Source organism: Macaca nemestrina, chromosome 8 (assembly GCF_043159975.1).
Source record: "Macaca nemestrina isolate mMacNem1 chromosome 8, mMacNem.hap1, whole genome shotgun sequence".
Taxonomy (NCBI): Eukaryota; Metazoa; Chordata; class Mammalia; order Primates; family Cercopithecidae; genus Macaca; species Macaca nemestrina.
This window is the reverse complement of record NC_092132.1, coordinates 4,473,619-4,488,134: the sequence shown is the minus strand read 5'-3', so window position 1 is coordinate 4,488,134 and position 14,516 is coordinate 4,473,619. Positions and strand designations below refer to the sequence as shown.

At 37.3% G+C, this 14,516-nt stretch overlaps 1 protein-coding gene across 35 annotated transcripts in view; it reads right to left on the bottom strand.

The window, feature by feature from the left end:
- LOC105488506 (protein tyrosine kinase 2) overlaps positions 1-14,516 on the bottom strand; it is a 357,242-nt gene that overhangs the window by 190,745 nt on the left and 151,981 nt on the right. For 34 of the 35 annotated variants that reach the window (XR_011606671.1, XM_071067741.1, XM_071067734.1 and 31 more), the window contains 2 exons: positions 10,145-10,224; positions 9,800-9,862 (listed from right to left, as the gene is read on the bottom strand). Coding sequence is in view for 34 of the 35 variants with exons in the window: in XM_071067741.1 (XP_070923842.1) it covers positions 9,800-9,862; positions 10,145-10,224 (143 nt within the window). In the remaining variant the exon portion in view is untranslated. Of the gene's footprint in view, positions 1-7,468; positions 7,555-9,799; positions 9,863-10,144; positions 10,225-14,516 lie in introns of those variants that run through there. The other variant, XM_071067762.1, reaches the window with a different exon arrangement.

Sequence of the window (14,516 nt, the reverse complement as noted above, 5' to 3'; positions counted from 1 at the left end):
CTATGTTTTCTCCTATGTTCCTCTAAGGGAAAGTACTAAACAGCAGGTTCATAAATAATGTCACTATTATTTAATGTTGTTTCATTATAATGTAGATGAGAAAAAAAAATCGATTCCCAGCTGGGTCACTATATGGAGTGTGCATGTTCTCCCTGTGTCTGTGTGGGGTTTCTATGGTTACTCCAGTTTCCTCCCACATCCCAAAGATATGCATGTTAGGGGAACTGGTATCTGAACTGTCCTAGGATGAGTGAGTATAGGGAGGGAGGAGAGAGTATTCCCTGTGACAAGAATGGCATCCTGTTCAGGGCTGGCTCCTGCCCTGCATCCTGAGCTGCTGGGATAGAGTCCAGCCACCCATGACCTTGAACTGGAATAACTGGGTAAATAATTATGTCTTCTTTTTAATCAGACTTTTAAAAATGTGTGCTTACATTTATTCCAATGTTTAATACTAGAAGTGTTTTGGATCTCTACTTAGAAGCTGGGGATGTTTTTGTGACCAGACGGTAGCTGCTTTCTCTCCTCCTCACCTCTTATTTACAAAAGATGTAAATAAAAGTATTGTCTGTTTTACACTCCAGTTGTTCCCTGTTGTGTGAACCCACAGGAAGTAACGTACCAGGGACAGGGGCTGGGGGACTTCACTGTCTTCTCCTTTGCCTACAAAAAAGGTACCTTGGTTCTTCCTAGATTGGAAAGACATGAAAAAGAAAGACTAATGAACTCTTTAGCTGGTTTAAAGAAAAAACCCTTAAGTTTCTAGATAGTATTTGTCTCACTCTCAGAAACTGTGCCTTAGCGGTAGCAGTACTAGTATAACTCAAAATAGTTATTTATGGCTGGGCATGGTGACTCACACCTGTAATCCCAGCACTTTGGGAGGTCAACGCGGGTGGATCACTAGAGGTCAGGCATTCGAGACCAGCCTGGCCAAAATGATGAAAGCCTATCTCTACTAAAAATATAAAAATTAGCTGGGGATGGTGGTGCACACCTGTAATCCCTGCTACTTGGGTGGCTGAGGCAGGAGAATCACTTGAACCTGGGAGTTGGAGGTTGCACTGAGCTGAGATCATGCCACTGCACTCTAGCCTGGGCAACAGAGCGAGAGACTCTGTCTCAAAACAAACAAACAGAAACAAAAAAAGTTATTTATTAATACAGTAAAGCAGCCAGGCGTGGTGGCTCACGCCTATAATCCTAGCACTTTAAGGAGCCCGAGGTGGGCTGATCACTTGAGGTCAGGAGTTCAAAATCAGCCTGGCCAACATAGTAAAACCCCATCTCTACTAAAAATACAAAAAAAAAAAATCAGCCAGGCATGATGGCGGGCACCTGTAATCCCAGTTATTTGGGAGGCTAAGGCAGGAGAATCGCGTGAACCTGGGAGGAGGTTGCAGCGAGCCGAGGTTGCGCCACTGCACTCCAGTCTGGGCAATATAGCAAGGCTCCGTCTCAAAAAAAAAAAAAAAAAAATACAGTAAAGCTGAAAGGGTATTCTGCATTAGGCTGTAAACAACTGAGTTTGACTTTAAAATTCCTGCCAGAATCTAATAAATTATGTGGAACATTTCATGAGTTTTCTTATTAGAAAGGAAAAAGAGAACCATGAAAAGAACTAATAAGAAACAAGTAGTATTCTGCATTCATGTATACTTCCTTTCTGTACTGAAGAAATAAATAAATTTCTAAATGGCTCCAAGTTACTAGCCAAAACCAATAGGAAAAAGCAATGCCAATGCTCTCCTTGAGGTATGGGGGCCGCTAGGGTCCCCAGTTGCTCCTGTGATAGAACAGCCATGGTGTATGCATGCAAGTCCCTGCACATCCTCTCAGCCAGGCCACTCCTAAAGCACTGGCATCAGCCTTTACAATGGCCGCAATGGAAGACAGGACCAAATGCAATGTTGTTAAGTATCTTTATTATATAAAATATAAATAGGTTAATGTTTTTGCTGGTATGCTATTATTGGGCCAGGTGTGGTGGCTCATACCTATGATCTCAGCACATTGGGAGGCCAAAGTAGGAAGACTGCTTGACCAGCATCCGTTAAGCTACTGTTCAAGAACAAGGGTGAAATTTTTAAGAGAGAGAGATTTAAAAACAGAATTTTATCATCAGAAACTACATATTAAAAATTTCTAGGCCGGGTGCGGTGGCTCACACTTGTAATCCCAGCACTTTGGGAGGCTGAGGCGGGCGGATCACAAGATCAGGAGATCGAGACCATCCTGGCTAACACAGTGAAACCCCGTCTTTACTAAAAACACAACAAATTAGCCAGGCATGGAGGTGGGCACCTGTAGTCCCAGCTACTCAGGAGGCTGAGGCAGAAGAATGGCATGAACCCAGAAGGCGGAGCTTGCAGTGAGCTGAGATCGTGCCACTGCACTCCAGCTTGGAAGACAGAGTGAGACTCCGTCTCAAAATACAAAATAAACAAACAAACAAAAAAACACTTCAAAGTAAAAGAAAAAGGGAAACTGATGTTGGAAAGATAGATTGAGCTACAATGAAGAATGTTTAGGCAATAGGGAGATAAACATGCAGGTTTCTAGGATGCCCCCAGTGCACGCACGCGCACACACACACACACACACACAGCACGACATGCAGAAGGGAAACTTTTTGGCTTTCTGGACCGACGGTACCTGCAAGGTGGGGACGATGAACCCGGCACTTGGGCACTGAGACTGGACCTGAGGGAGTCGGAAGTGGTATCATTTCCTGGCTCTTGTCAGAAGCCGCAACAGTGGAAATTAAGCCCCCTGGAATTCAGCTTGCTCAGTCTAGGGCCACTAGCCTCTGATTCAAGCCACTTTGGTGGCCTGAGTGAGAGTCAGAGTAACAGCAGATTGAGACATCCCAGTACCTCAAGGTTATTGTCAAATACAGAACAGAAAACAGCTATGCATAAAAAACATGAAGAAATAAATGGTGCAAACACCACAGATGCGCATAGCAGAGGTTACCAAGCATGAAGAAGATTACATCATATGAAATGGAACGTCTAGAAATGAAAAATGTAAGTGGTAGAATGAAATAAATGAACAACGTATGGCATAAAGATACTACTGAAGAGAATTAAAGAATTAGACAACAAATCCAAGGAAAAATCCCCCCCAAAAAAGAGGATCCAGAGAGACAGAGATAGAAAATACAAAAAATGTAAGAGATAGCAAAGATCAGAAATGCATCTATTGATTATTAAAGAGACAGTGGCATATATTTTCCAGATGAAAAACATGAATCTACAGAATTGAGAAGTATGCCTTATTCCAACTGGATTTATAAAAAGAAATCGAAGCACAAGACATGAATAAAACTAGAAAAGATGAAAAGTAGGAAAAGGACCTTAAAAGAAAAAGCAACCACAAAGAAATGTCAATAGACATTTCTAGTCATAACAGAATATCTTTACGGTGTTGAGGAAAAAAAACCCAATGATCTGAACAATATATTTGGAACAAAAGGAAAAGCATACCAGAAAGGTGGTCTGAGATACAAACATGGTTATTTTAAACAAGGTCTTGCTCTGTTGCCCAGGCTGGAGTGCAGTGGCATGATCACAGCTCACTGCAGCCACAACAACCTGAGCTCAAGCAATCCTCCAGCCTCAGCCTCCCAACTAGGTGGGACCACAGCTGCGTGCCACTGCACCTGGCTAGTTTTTAAAATTATTTGTAGAGATGAGGTCTTGCAACATTATGTTATCCATGCTGGTCAACACATCTTCCCACCTTGGCCTCCCAGTGTGCTGGGATTATAGGTATGAGCTACTGCACCTGGCCCAATAAAGGATGTTTAAGAAATAAAATAATACACATGCAGGGAAAGCCAAAAATAATAACTGTATAAAATAATAATAATGTCTAATATTTGGAGTTTCAATTTTGAAAAGATACAACTAAAATAACAGGAAAAAATGATGTGTAAGTTGGAAGAAGATGGGGAGACTTAAGGTGTTTCAAGGTCCTTGCTTTAAGACAGGGTTAGATAAGTTTAAAATCTGGAGTTGGTTAATATAGAAGGTTAAATGTAAGGGTAACTAATGAAAGAGTAGAGATGTTTGTAAATTTCAAAGTAATTACAGAAGAAAATGTGGACTAAGAATACCAACTAAGAAATAAACAGCACATGCAGTCACACACAATTCATTTCTAGGACACTGGAAACAGACAATAAAAGCGAGTCCAATATATCACGCATCCTAAGAAATACAAATGTACTTAACCTATCAGTTCAAAGACATACTTAGCAAACTGGATTTAAGAAATCCAGCACTATGACATTTTTAAAAGACACACCTAAAAAGTATAAGGACACACAAAAGTTGAAAGTGAAAAAATGGTAATGTATAAACCAGGTCAAGGCTAACCAAAGAAGGCAAAACAGATTTCAGAACAACAACAACAACAACAAAAAATTATCAGGCATAGAGAAGATCACTACATAATGATGCAAGATTCAATTTACCAAAAACGCATATTGTTTGGATGTTTAAATAAAAGAGCCTCAAAATACAAAGGAAAAATAAATAGACTTATAGGAAGAAACTGGCAAAGTCATTATCACAGATGGGTATGTTAACAAGCTTGAATAGGAAATGCATTTTTTAAGTCACACTAAAACATTTATAACAACTGATCACACAGAGCAAATACAACAAAATGTTAATAACTGTAGCATTCTGGTGCTAGACACATAGATGCTGACTGAACAAGTCTCTCAACTTTTTTGTATTTTTGAAACTTTTTCATGATAAAACACTAGGGGAAAATGATCTTATTCTAGGGTCCACAAAGGAAGGCTCCACAAAAGCTGAGAGGCTCTTGTCACACAGACCATGCTATCTGAGCATAATGCCATTAAGTCAAAAGTTAATTTAAAAAGAAAATATTTTTAAAATCCACACATTTGAAAATATAAAAACAGAATGAATGCACAAAAGTTTCAAAACAAACATTTAACAATCTTAACTTCTGGAATGCCTTTGTAAAAATAGGATCTTAAAACTCAAAAACCAAAATGAAAATACCATTTTACTACATTAAAGAAAGACAAACTTCTGTATGATGAGAGCCATATACACATAGTTGAAAGAAAATGACGAGCTAGGAAAGAAAATACAGAACTAACATTACAAGATAGTGTTAACATGACAAACACTGCTTAAGATCAATAAAGAAAAAATAAACATATTAGAAAAGCTTATTTAAAATAGTTAATTTACAAAAAAACTTAAAAATGGCCATATATGCAAAGAGGTTTAATATTACCAGTAATCAAACTAATATAAAGCAAGTTATCATCTGTTGCCTATCATATAGGCAAAAATGAACAAAAAATGGCACCATGCCTTACACTATTATTAACCTGAACTGAATGTCAACTATTATGTGGCTGTTTAAATGTAGTATTGTATACTCATGGGTGGACTATATACTAATGTATATTTCTATTTAGTCACATGGAAAGATGTATTAAACATAAAGTTGAATAAAAAGGCAAGATGCATATAGGATCATTCCACTTATATTAAAACTATGCATTGAATGCGCACACAATTGTTGAAACAGAGAGCTATAAGGATATTTACTAAAACTATGATGATGGTTATCAGTAAGAGGAGTTGAAAAAATTTTCTTATTTGACAGTGTAGTTTCAATGTTTCTCTAACTAGAATGTATTATTACCTTTGAAAACAAATAAATTAAAAATCATTTTAAAAGGGCTCAAAATTAAACCAACAGATGAACAATAACATTGTTTTCTATCATTTTTTTTTTCTTAATGCTCTTTAAAGAAACTCTACAGTTTGGTTTTCATCCTGACTGACAATCAGTATCTCCCATGGATAATAATCATAATTATAGTCCGCATTTATTCAGTGTTGGGTACAATATGTATTAAGCTCTTGACATAAATTATCTCACTCCTTACGACGCTCCTATATATGTATCACCAATATCCCCATTTTACACGTTTGGAAACAGACACCAAGAGCTTACTAATAAAACCTGGCAAATAAAATAGTCAAGGTGTAATAAGGACTTGAACCCAGATATTCTGCTTTAAGAAGTCACTCAACTAATCTACTTATAAGGAGACAGGGTGCTGAATTCACACAAGTTGTATAATTGCAAAGAATCACTAACATGGAACAAAAGCACAGGAATTTAGAAAGAGGGGACAGCAAAATAAGCACAATAATATCCTAGAACTACAAGAAACTCAAGATTCCTCTTTCTTTTAACTGTCATATTTACTTACTTTAAATATCGCACATATAAATTAACTAAGATGAAACAGCCATATCAAAACAACAGATAATTCAACTTTCCATGCAGTCCTCTAAGAAGGATCTAATTTACAAACTCATGCTGTCTAGTTCTTCTGTTTCAAGCAATAATAATCACAAGCCCTTACTTATGTATAGCAATTCTCCCATCCAAGTACAAACCAGGCCCGACCCTGCTTAGCTTCCGAGATCAGATGAGATCGGGCACGTTCAGGGTGGTATGGCCGTAGACATGTATAGCAATTCTCATATTCTCCATTTCACTGACCCCTGACAAAAACTATGTAACGTTTTGAAAGCACTGGTTAAAGCCCTAATTTGTCCTCTTCTATTCGTCTCTTCTCTGATCATCTGAAGTTCTGTAATTTCTAGAAATAAGCCCAATTTACACCAACTTCAGTGCAAAATTTGACTTTCATTTCAAACAGATCTTGAACTTAAAATTCTTCTCTCCAAACGTACCACTCAGAAATTCACCTTGACAGATAATCTGCTTTTCTTTAACTGTTTTGGCGATTAAAAACATGTCAATGTATTATTCGTGGAAATTTCTTTCAAGTATCTCTCTTCCTGTATCCTTTTGACAGTATGTCTGGCTGTCTTCATTCCTTTGTACACCTCTGGTTCTCACACAGACTCTATCTCTCAGTTGCTATTTCATTTTCCTGTCTTGGCCTCACATAGAGATAGGTAGAATACAAATCACATCATTCTTTTTCCCCAGTCACTACACTAGGGTAGGCTTCCACAGCGACCCTGAAAGATGATCACATGTGTTCCTGGAGTCCTCTCCCTGTATGTAACTCAGTCAGGCCACTGAACTAGCACTCTTCTCTTGACTTCACGTAACTATTTGCCATCTATTGTACCTTTTTAGATCATCTCTAACTACTTGCTTAATTCTCCCATCAGGATTTTCTTTTTAGATAGGCCTTTTATTTTACAATAGTTTTAGATTTACAAAAGAGTTACAAAGAGAGTATCCTGTATAGTCCACATCCAGGTCCCCCTACTATTAATATCTTGCATTACTTTGGTACATTTGTCACAAATAATAAACCCAGTATGAATATATTATGATTAACAAACTCTGTACTCAGATTTCATCAGTTTTTTCCCTATCCTTTTTCTGTTCCAAGATCTTATTGAGGACACCACATTACATGTAATCATCATGTTTCTTTAGGCAACTCCTGGATATGTGAGTTTCTCTGACTTCCACTGTTTCCTTCATCACCTTGACAATTTTGAGGAGTACTGGTTAGGTACTTTGTAAAATGTCCCTAAAGAGGGATTTGTTTGATGTTTTTTCTCATGATTAGACTCAGGTTATGGGGTTTTGTTATGAGGAAGGCTACAGAGGTAAAGTGTCTTTCTCAACACATTACATCATGGTTGCACACTATCAACACTACTGATCACTGGTTATGCTGACTTTGACCACCTGGCTGAGGTCATGCCTGTCAGGTTTCTTCACTGTAAAGTTACTTTTTCCCCACACTTCCTTTCCTTATTATACTCTTTAGAAACAAGTCACTAAATGTAGCTCATATGTTAGAGATGAGTTTTATGCCCTACCTCCTTTGAGAGAGGGAATCTACATAAATTTTTTGGAATTTTTCTGTAGAGGAAATTTGTCACTGCTCCTTTAAATATTTATTGATTCAAGTATTTATATTACTATGGATTCATGGGTATTCATACTTTGGGTTATAATCTATTACTATGTAACTTAATTTGTTGCTCAAATTGTTCCAGCTTTTGTCACTGGGAACTTTTTCCACTGGCTCCTTCATCCTCTGACACGGCCCCATCGTTTTGCTTTTTGAGCACTTCCTTCTTTCTGGCACTACAAGCAGCTCTAGGGCTCACCCTTGTATTTTTTCTCCTCTCCCTCGAACTGCATTTTTCTAAGGAGCTCTGGTTCCTTCCACTGAAGAATGGTACTAGAAACCAAGATCTAAGCACAGAGTACCATAAGAGATGATTTTTAATGCTGCTGGTATTTGTGATTTCATAACAGTGAAATAAACGAACAGTGATCTTTCCTTTTTCATTTTAAAAAACATGAATGTTCCCTTAGAACTAAAAATCAACATGCTCCAAGTAACTTGTTTTCTTTCTCCTCAAGCACACTGCTTTTCTGTGACTGGTATCCATAGTGGCCCATGAGAGAAAACCAAGAGACTCCTTGGGTTCCTCCCTGTCCTTGATTCAAATATAATCAGGCTCCAGTCACACAGACTCTGCCTCTGCTAGCCCAGGTCTCCATGGCCACTGCTTCCTTCTGTCTCACAGCCTCATCATTCTCACATGGACAAGAAAGGTACGGCAGCTTCCTGACTCACTGCTTCCATCTTTAAACTTCTTTAATAAAATTCTAATCTCACAAATATGGAATTCTAACTTGCGAATCTCATCATATAATTGTCCTGCTTGAAATGATGAGTTAGCGATGCTCAAAGGCTAAGTCCAGACTCTTTGAATAATGTACTAGAGAGGTAACGACCTGGTCCCTGTATACACGTCCCTATCTCCCTCATAAGAATGCTATTCTATCTACTCACAACCAACTTAGAGTTTCCTAACCTTTGCCTGATGGTCCATGTTTCTATGCCTTTGCAAATGTTGATTTATCCTCTTGACTGGCTTCCTGGGTCCCATGCAACAAACCCCACATACCTACACTTTGTGAACCACTCATTCTTTAAGACTTAGGTTAAATAACATCTCCATGTGAAAACACCTCACACATCAAGCACCATTCTCCTGCAAACACCCAGCTGATACTTCCACTTTCATTTCTAGCACATTATGTTATAATTTTGCTTACTTGTCTGAGAGTCTTCCTTTTAGTGAAATGCTTCCTGGGGGTTAAAATTTTGTTTTATTTCCGAATCTCCGGCACTTAGCTACAAAGGACTCAATGTTCAATTATCTTTTGCTGAATTAATTATGAAAAAGATGAAGTATAGGGCTTCTAGTCTCCCACAACGTAAACTCCAGATTGGGTTAATTTAATACAATCTAATATAACAGTCTAATGCACAAATTAATTTCATTATTGGAAAAATTTCTAGTTATTCTAGATTTTTCTGATACATGAGCAGTGAGTAACTTCTGTATCTCCGTTTGTGAAAAACAATCTGTAGTAACTTATACGGAGACTACGAACAATAATTTATAAGCAATTTATAGGCAGCTGTAGAATTCAATATAAATTAGAAAAAATATCACCTTGCTATGATTAACTCTACACAGACAAAATGTGTACGTTAACAGGCCATATACAATATTAGCTTTAAGACATCTATCAACAAATCTAAATGTTTACTAACACAATTAATGTCATCAAGGATTCTGTTCTTTTCCTCTTCCAGACATAAAATTTTAGAAATAGTAGTGTTTCAGTATCAGTATTTAATTTTAAGATAAACTACAAACTAATTTAGTTCCGCATATTTGCAGGTATAGCTTATAAGTATAATACTTACTCTAATACTTCATAGTTAGACTTCTTTTCTAGGGCATTGCCCCGCATCTCCCAGTATGATCGCCTAAAATCAGGGAAGAGGGAAGATATACATTTACATGTATATATAAGGAAAGGTTATGTTGTTAAATGATAAAAACTGGGGGAGAGGCAGCTGAATAATAAATAAAATCAATGGCAACAACTGCAATTATCTTTGCACCAAACCAACAGTTCATAATTTACTCAAATTTTATTCAGTATTTCACTGATAATCATTATGAAGAAAAGGAAAATACCTGCAAAATATTCAAAAATAATTTAAAAATTGATAAATAAAGGCCTCAATGTATAGTTACCATCTTACCGTATTTCTAGACAACCCAACTTCAAAGCAATTTCCTGGTCCACTTGATCAGCTATCTCTAACATATAATCGCTCTTCACCTACAACAAAAGGAATAGGATAAACAACACTGTTTTAAAAGAAAAATATTAGATATATGCATTCAATAAATGTTTCCTGAGTACCTTTCATATAGTTTACATTGTGTCAGTAATTATGCTTGATGTTAAAGATATAAACATGAGTTATACCAAAAAATATTAAAGAAATAAAACGGTCTCCTATTAAGAAAAGCTCATATAATCTATGACCACTTAAATGGGACATTAAGAAACAATGAATAGAGTCTGAATCATAATAACCTTCAGCTGCTCCACACCCTTCCCATGCTGTCAAAAGTGAAAACCAGAAGGGAAATTTCCATTTCTACAAAAATTTGCAGATGTATTTTCTGACCTCAAACTACAGTTCCAGCAGCATATTTTGGACTCCAATGAAAAGGCAAAGGATTTACATACTTCAAAATCCATTTAAATGTGCAGCTGAGGTGTTTCCATCTAACCATCAATTTTAAGTGATTAATCTGCAAAGTAATACAAGCTTAAAGTCTAAAGCAAAGACAAGAATCTAATGGAATTCTTGAAATGCCTTCTAAACAATGAATAAACTCAATTTTAAAAGCTGATAAGAGTGATATCAATACTTGCAAGTAATTGTTACTGTGAACACATTTTCAAAGATGAAATGTGTACCATTTCCTTGTAGATTAGCCTGAAGAGATTAAAATCTGCAATTTATTTTGATAAGCGCACCCATTTTGAACCTCACATGAAATGTTACCCCCCTTCCTCCAAGAAGCATCCCATTCTCTTCAGCAGCACACCTGTGTTACTAGAAAACTACACTCTATTATGAACTTTATCAACACAAAAATTTGTGCAAATTTGTCTTCTCTCTTGTTCTGTACTTTCATAATACCCTCCATTTTGCCTCGTTTCTCAAAGTCTAAAATATTTACTCTGACCCTTTACACAAAAAGTATCTTGACTTCTGCCCTAAAAAAATGTTCAAACATCCCGTTCTTCAACAACTGCCTACTAGCCTGCTAGCTCATTTGTTCAAAGAGTTCCATCCCCAGTTAACTCACCTCTCACTCCATACCAATCTTTGTCTACTTCATACTGGATGGTTCCTCATTATGACCATCTCTTGCAAAGACAACCAGCTCCCCTGTCTCCTATTATCCCTCTGTTTGAATTGCTTGGTAAACCCAAGCCATGTTGAACCTACCCACTCATCCTCTTCATGCTTAGATGAGCAGCTGGAGAAATCATAGTATAAACTCCACTTTCAACTCATGAAGACAAATCTCAAATGGCCAGTTAAAACTATCTGGAAATTGAACAATGCTTGCCTAGGAAGCTCTACAATTCACTGATTTCATACGTCCTCCAGTAAGCCTGCCATATCTCTGTTACAGAGAAGATAAAAGACATCAGATGGGAATACTCTCTGTAACCTACCAGGAATTCATAACTTAATATGCATTTAAAAAGTATGAACATTTACTCATTATTTTCTCTTAAAGTAGGAGAAACATTCCCTCAGCTAGCAGTAGACAACTATGTGCTATTACTGATTTAAGGAATATTCTGTCTCAAAACCTTCCTTTATTTTCTGCATTAGCATCTAAGTCTGTGTGCTCAATAAATATTTATTGAATGAATGAGTAAACAAATGAGTGAACAGTCATCAAACTGGAGGGTGGGTACATAAATGTTATTTTCCATATGTATTTTCCATCCTTTACAAGGAACAACAGTTTCTACTACTTCCACATAGCGGGCACTCAAGACTGATCAACTGCAACTGAATTAATCCAGTCAGTTAAGTAAAAAGCTTTAGGTCTAGAACGATTTGTTTAACTTCAATTGGCTCTTGTTTCTACAAAACAAAAAATAAGTCTCAATCTAAAGCCTGTTTTGCATCATAACTAGGTTTATTATCGAGCACAAAAATAAAGGCGCAAGAATTAAACCAAGACAGGTATTTAGATAGGCAGAAAAATACCACAGCTACTCTGATGGAAACATTCAGTGGCTTTTAGTTGTCCGATGCAGATTTCAGAGGAACTACTGCAGACCACCAATTACATGTTGAGGAAAATGCACCATTATGAAATTCAATTAATCTTGAAGATTAATTGCCACAATTTTTAAACACTATTCACAGGTAGGAAAAATAATCAAATGCTATATTTCATCATCAAAATGAAATTTGTATTGTAAAAATGAAAAAAGGGGAAATTATAATTTAATAATCTTCATTTTAAAAATCTCATTTATGAGAATGATTTCAAAGTTCTGAGACTTGTTTTCCTGTAGCTTTAATCTCGATTATCAGAACTGTATGATCACAGACTGAATCTATTTGTGGCCCGACGTGATCAAAGTATTCTGCAAAGAGTATAGATCTGAAATAGAATAAGGCATCACCACAGACCCGCATCCTCCCCTCAAGCCCCAAAGCAGCTTCCCCTCTGCCGCCGGAGAGAAAGCAAACTCTGTTCAGTGTCTCAATGCTCCCTGTTATCTAGGCTCTAGAGAGTGTTCTCTCAAGCCACTGAGCGAGGAGGTCACATCCTGAGGCTGGGCTTCAAGACTCAGAATTATGTACACACTTGGTTCATTTCCCTTATAAAACACTTCTTGACTACCTCTCTTTCACTAACTCCCAGCAGAACTGCTATCATTTGTGAAACCAAATTTATCAAGCATTTAAGTTTCTATAAAGTATATATACCTAGCACCATGTCAAGCAGATTTACATGTAATAACTCATTTAATCATCATACCACCACTGTGAGATGGGTACTATTATCATCCCCATTTTACAGCCTCAGAAAAAGCCTGAAAGAATTATCAAAATGATAGCAGTAGATAATAATCCTACTTAAGGAGTATCCACCAGGGACCAGTTACTACGCTAAGCATTTTACATATATTTCTGATCTTTACAATAATTCTTCAAGGTAGAGTTTATTAGTCCTATTATATATAAATATCAGAAAACTTAACTTTGTGTTAAGCAAGTATTAAAGTCAGGATTCAAAATCTAGATCTATCAACCCCTAAAACTCCAGCTTTAGTTTGTACCTACAACTTGTGAACCCTTCCACAGTGCAGTTATTCTCTATTAGAATGAAGATTAACAAGCAGGAACCACCTCTCATTTACCCTTGCATCCCGAGTATCAACCACAACAGATTCACATGCATCGCGCATCTCCTAAGGTGCTGGAACACTGTCACTATGTTGTATTCTCTTTTTCTATTGTGGATTATATCCAGGTCCAGGAAAATTTGCAAGATTCTTCCAAAAGAAGACTTCTGAAAGTTGATTTTTAAAAATCAATTTGTTGGCTGGGCGCAGTGGCTCACGCCTGCAATCCCAGCACTTTGGGAGGCCGAGACGGGCAAATCACCTGAGGTCAGGAGTTTGAGACCAGCCTGGCCAACAAGGTGAAGCCCCGCCTCTACTAAAAATACAAAAAATCAGCTGGGCATGGTGACAGATGCCTATGATCCCAGCTACTTGGCAGGCTACGGCAGGAGAATCACTTGAACCCAGGAGGCAGAGGTTGCAGTGAGCTGAGATCGTGCCACTGCACTCCAGCCTGAGGGCCAAGAGCAAGACTTTGTCTCAAAAAAAAAAAAAAAAAAAAAAAAAAAAAAAAAAAAAAAAACTAGGATGGGCCAGGCGCAGTGGCTCACGCCTGTAATCCTAGTATTTTGGGAGGATGAGGTGGGCGGATCATGAGGTCAGGAGATCGAGACCACCCTGGCTAACACAGTGAAATCCCGTCTCTACTTAAAAAAAAAAAAAAAAAAAAAAATATATATATATATATATATATATATATATATATATTTATTTATTAGCTGGGCCTGGTGACAGGCGCCTCCCAGCTACTCAGGAGGCTGAGGCTGGAGAATGGTGTGAACCCGGGAGGCGGAGCTTGCAGTGAGCCTAGATCGCATCAAAAAAGAAAAAGAAGAAAAAAAAAACCTAGGATGGATTTGGACTTCTTTCTTTGTGCAAGTATTGTATGTGTATTAAGGAGTTCCTTCATCTCACTCTGTAATAGAATGAAGCACAGGTTTTAACATAAAAACTGTTCACATTTTCTAATAGAAAATATTGATGCTAAATTACTCCATAATGTATTGCATATGTCAACTCAATGCTTTGGCTACCACATGAGATTTTGTCTTATTTTGGTCTCTTTTGAATATTCTAACAGCTACACAAATTTATCAATTGGACTCAGAATTCCTTGGTAGCACCGAAAGAGGACAGGGCAGAGGGCAGACAAAGGTAAAACTGACTAGGCT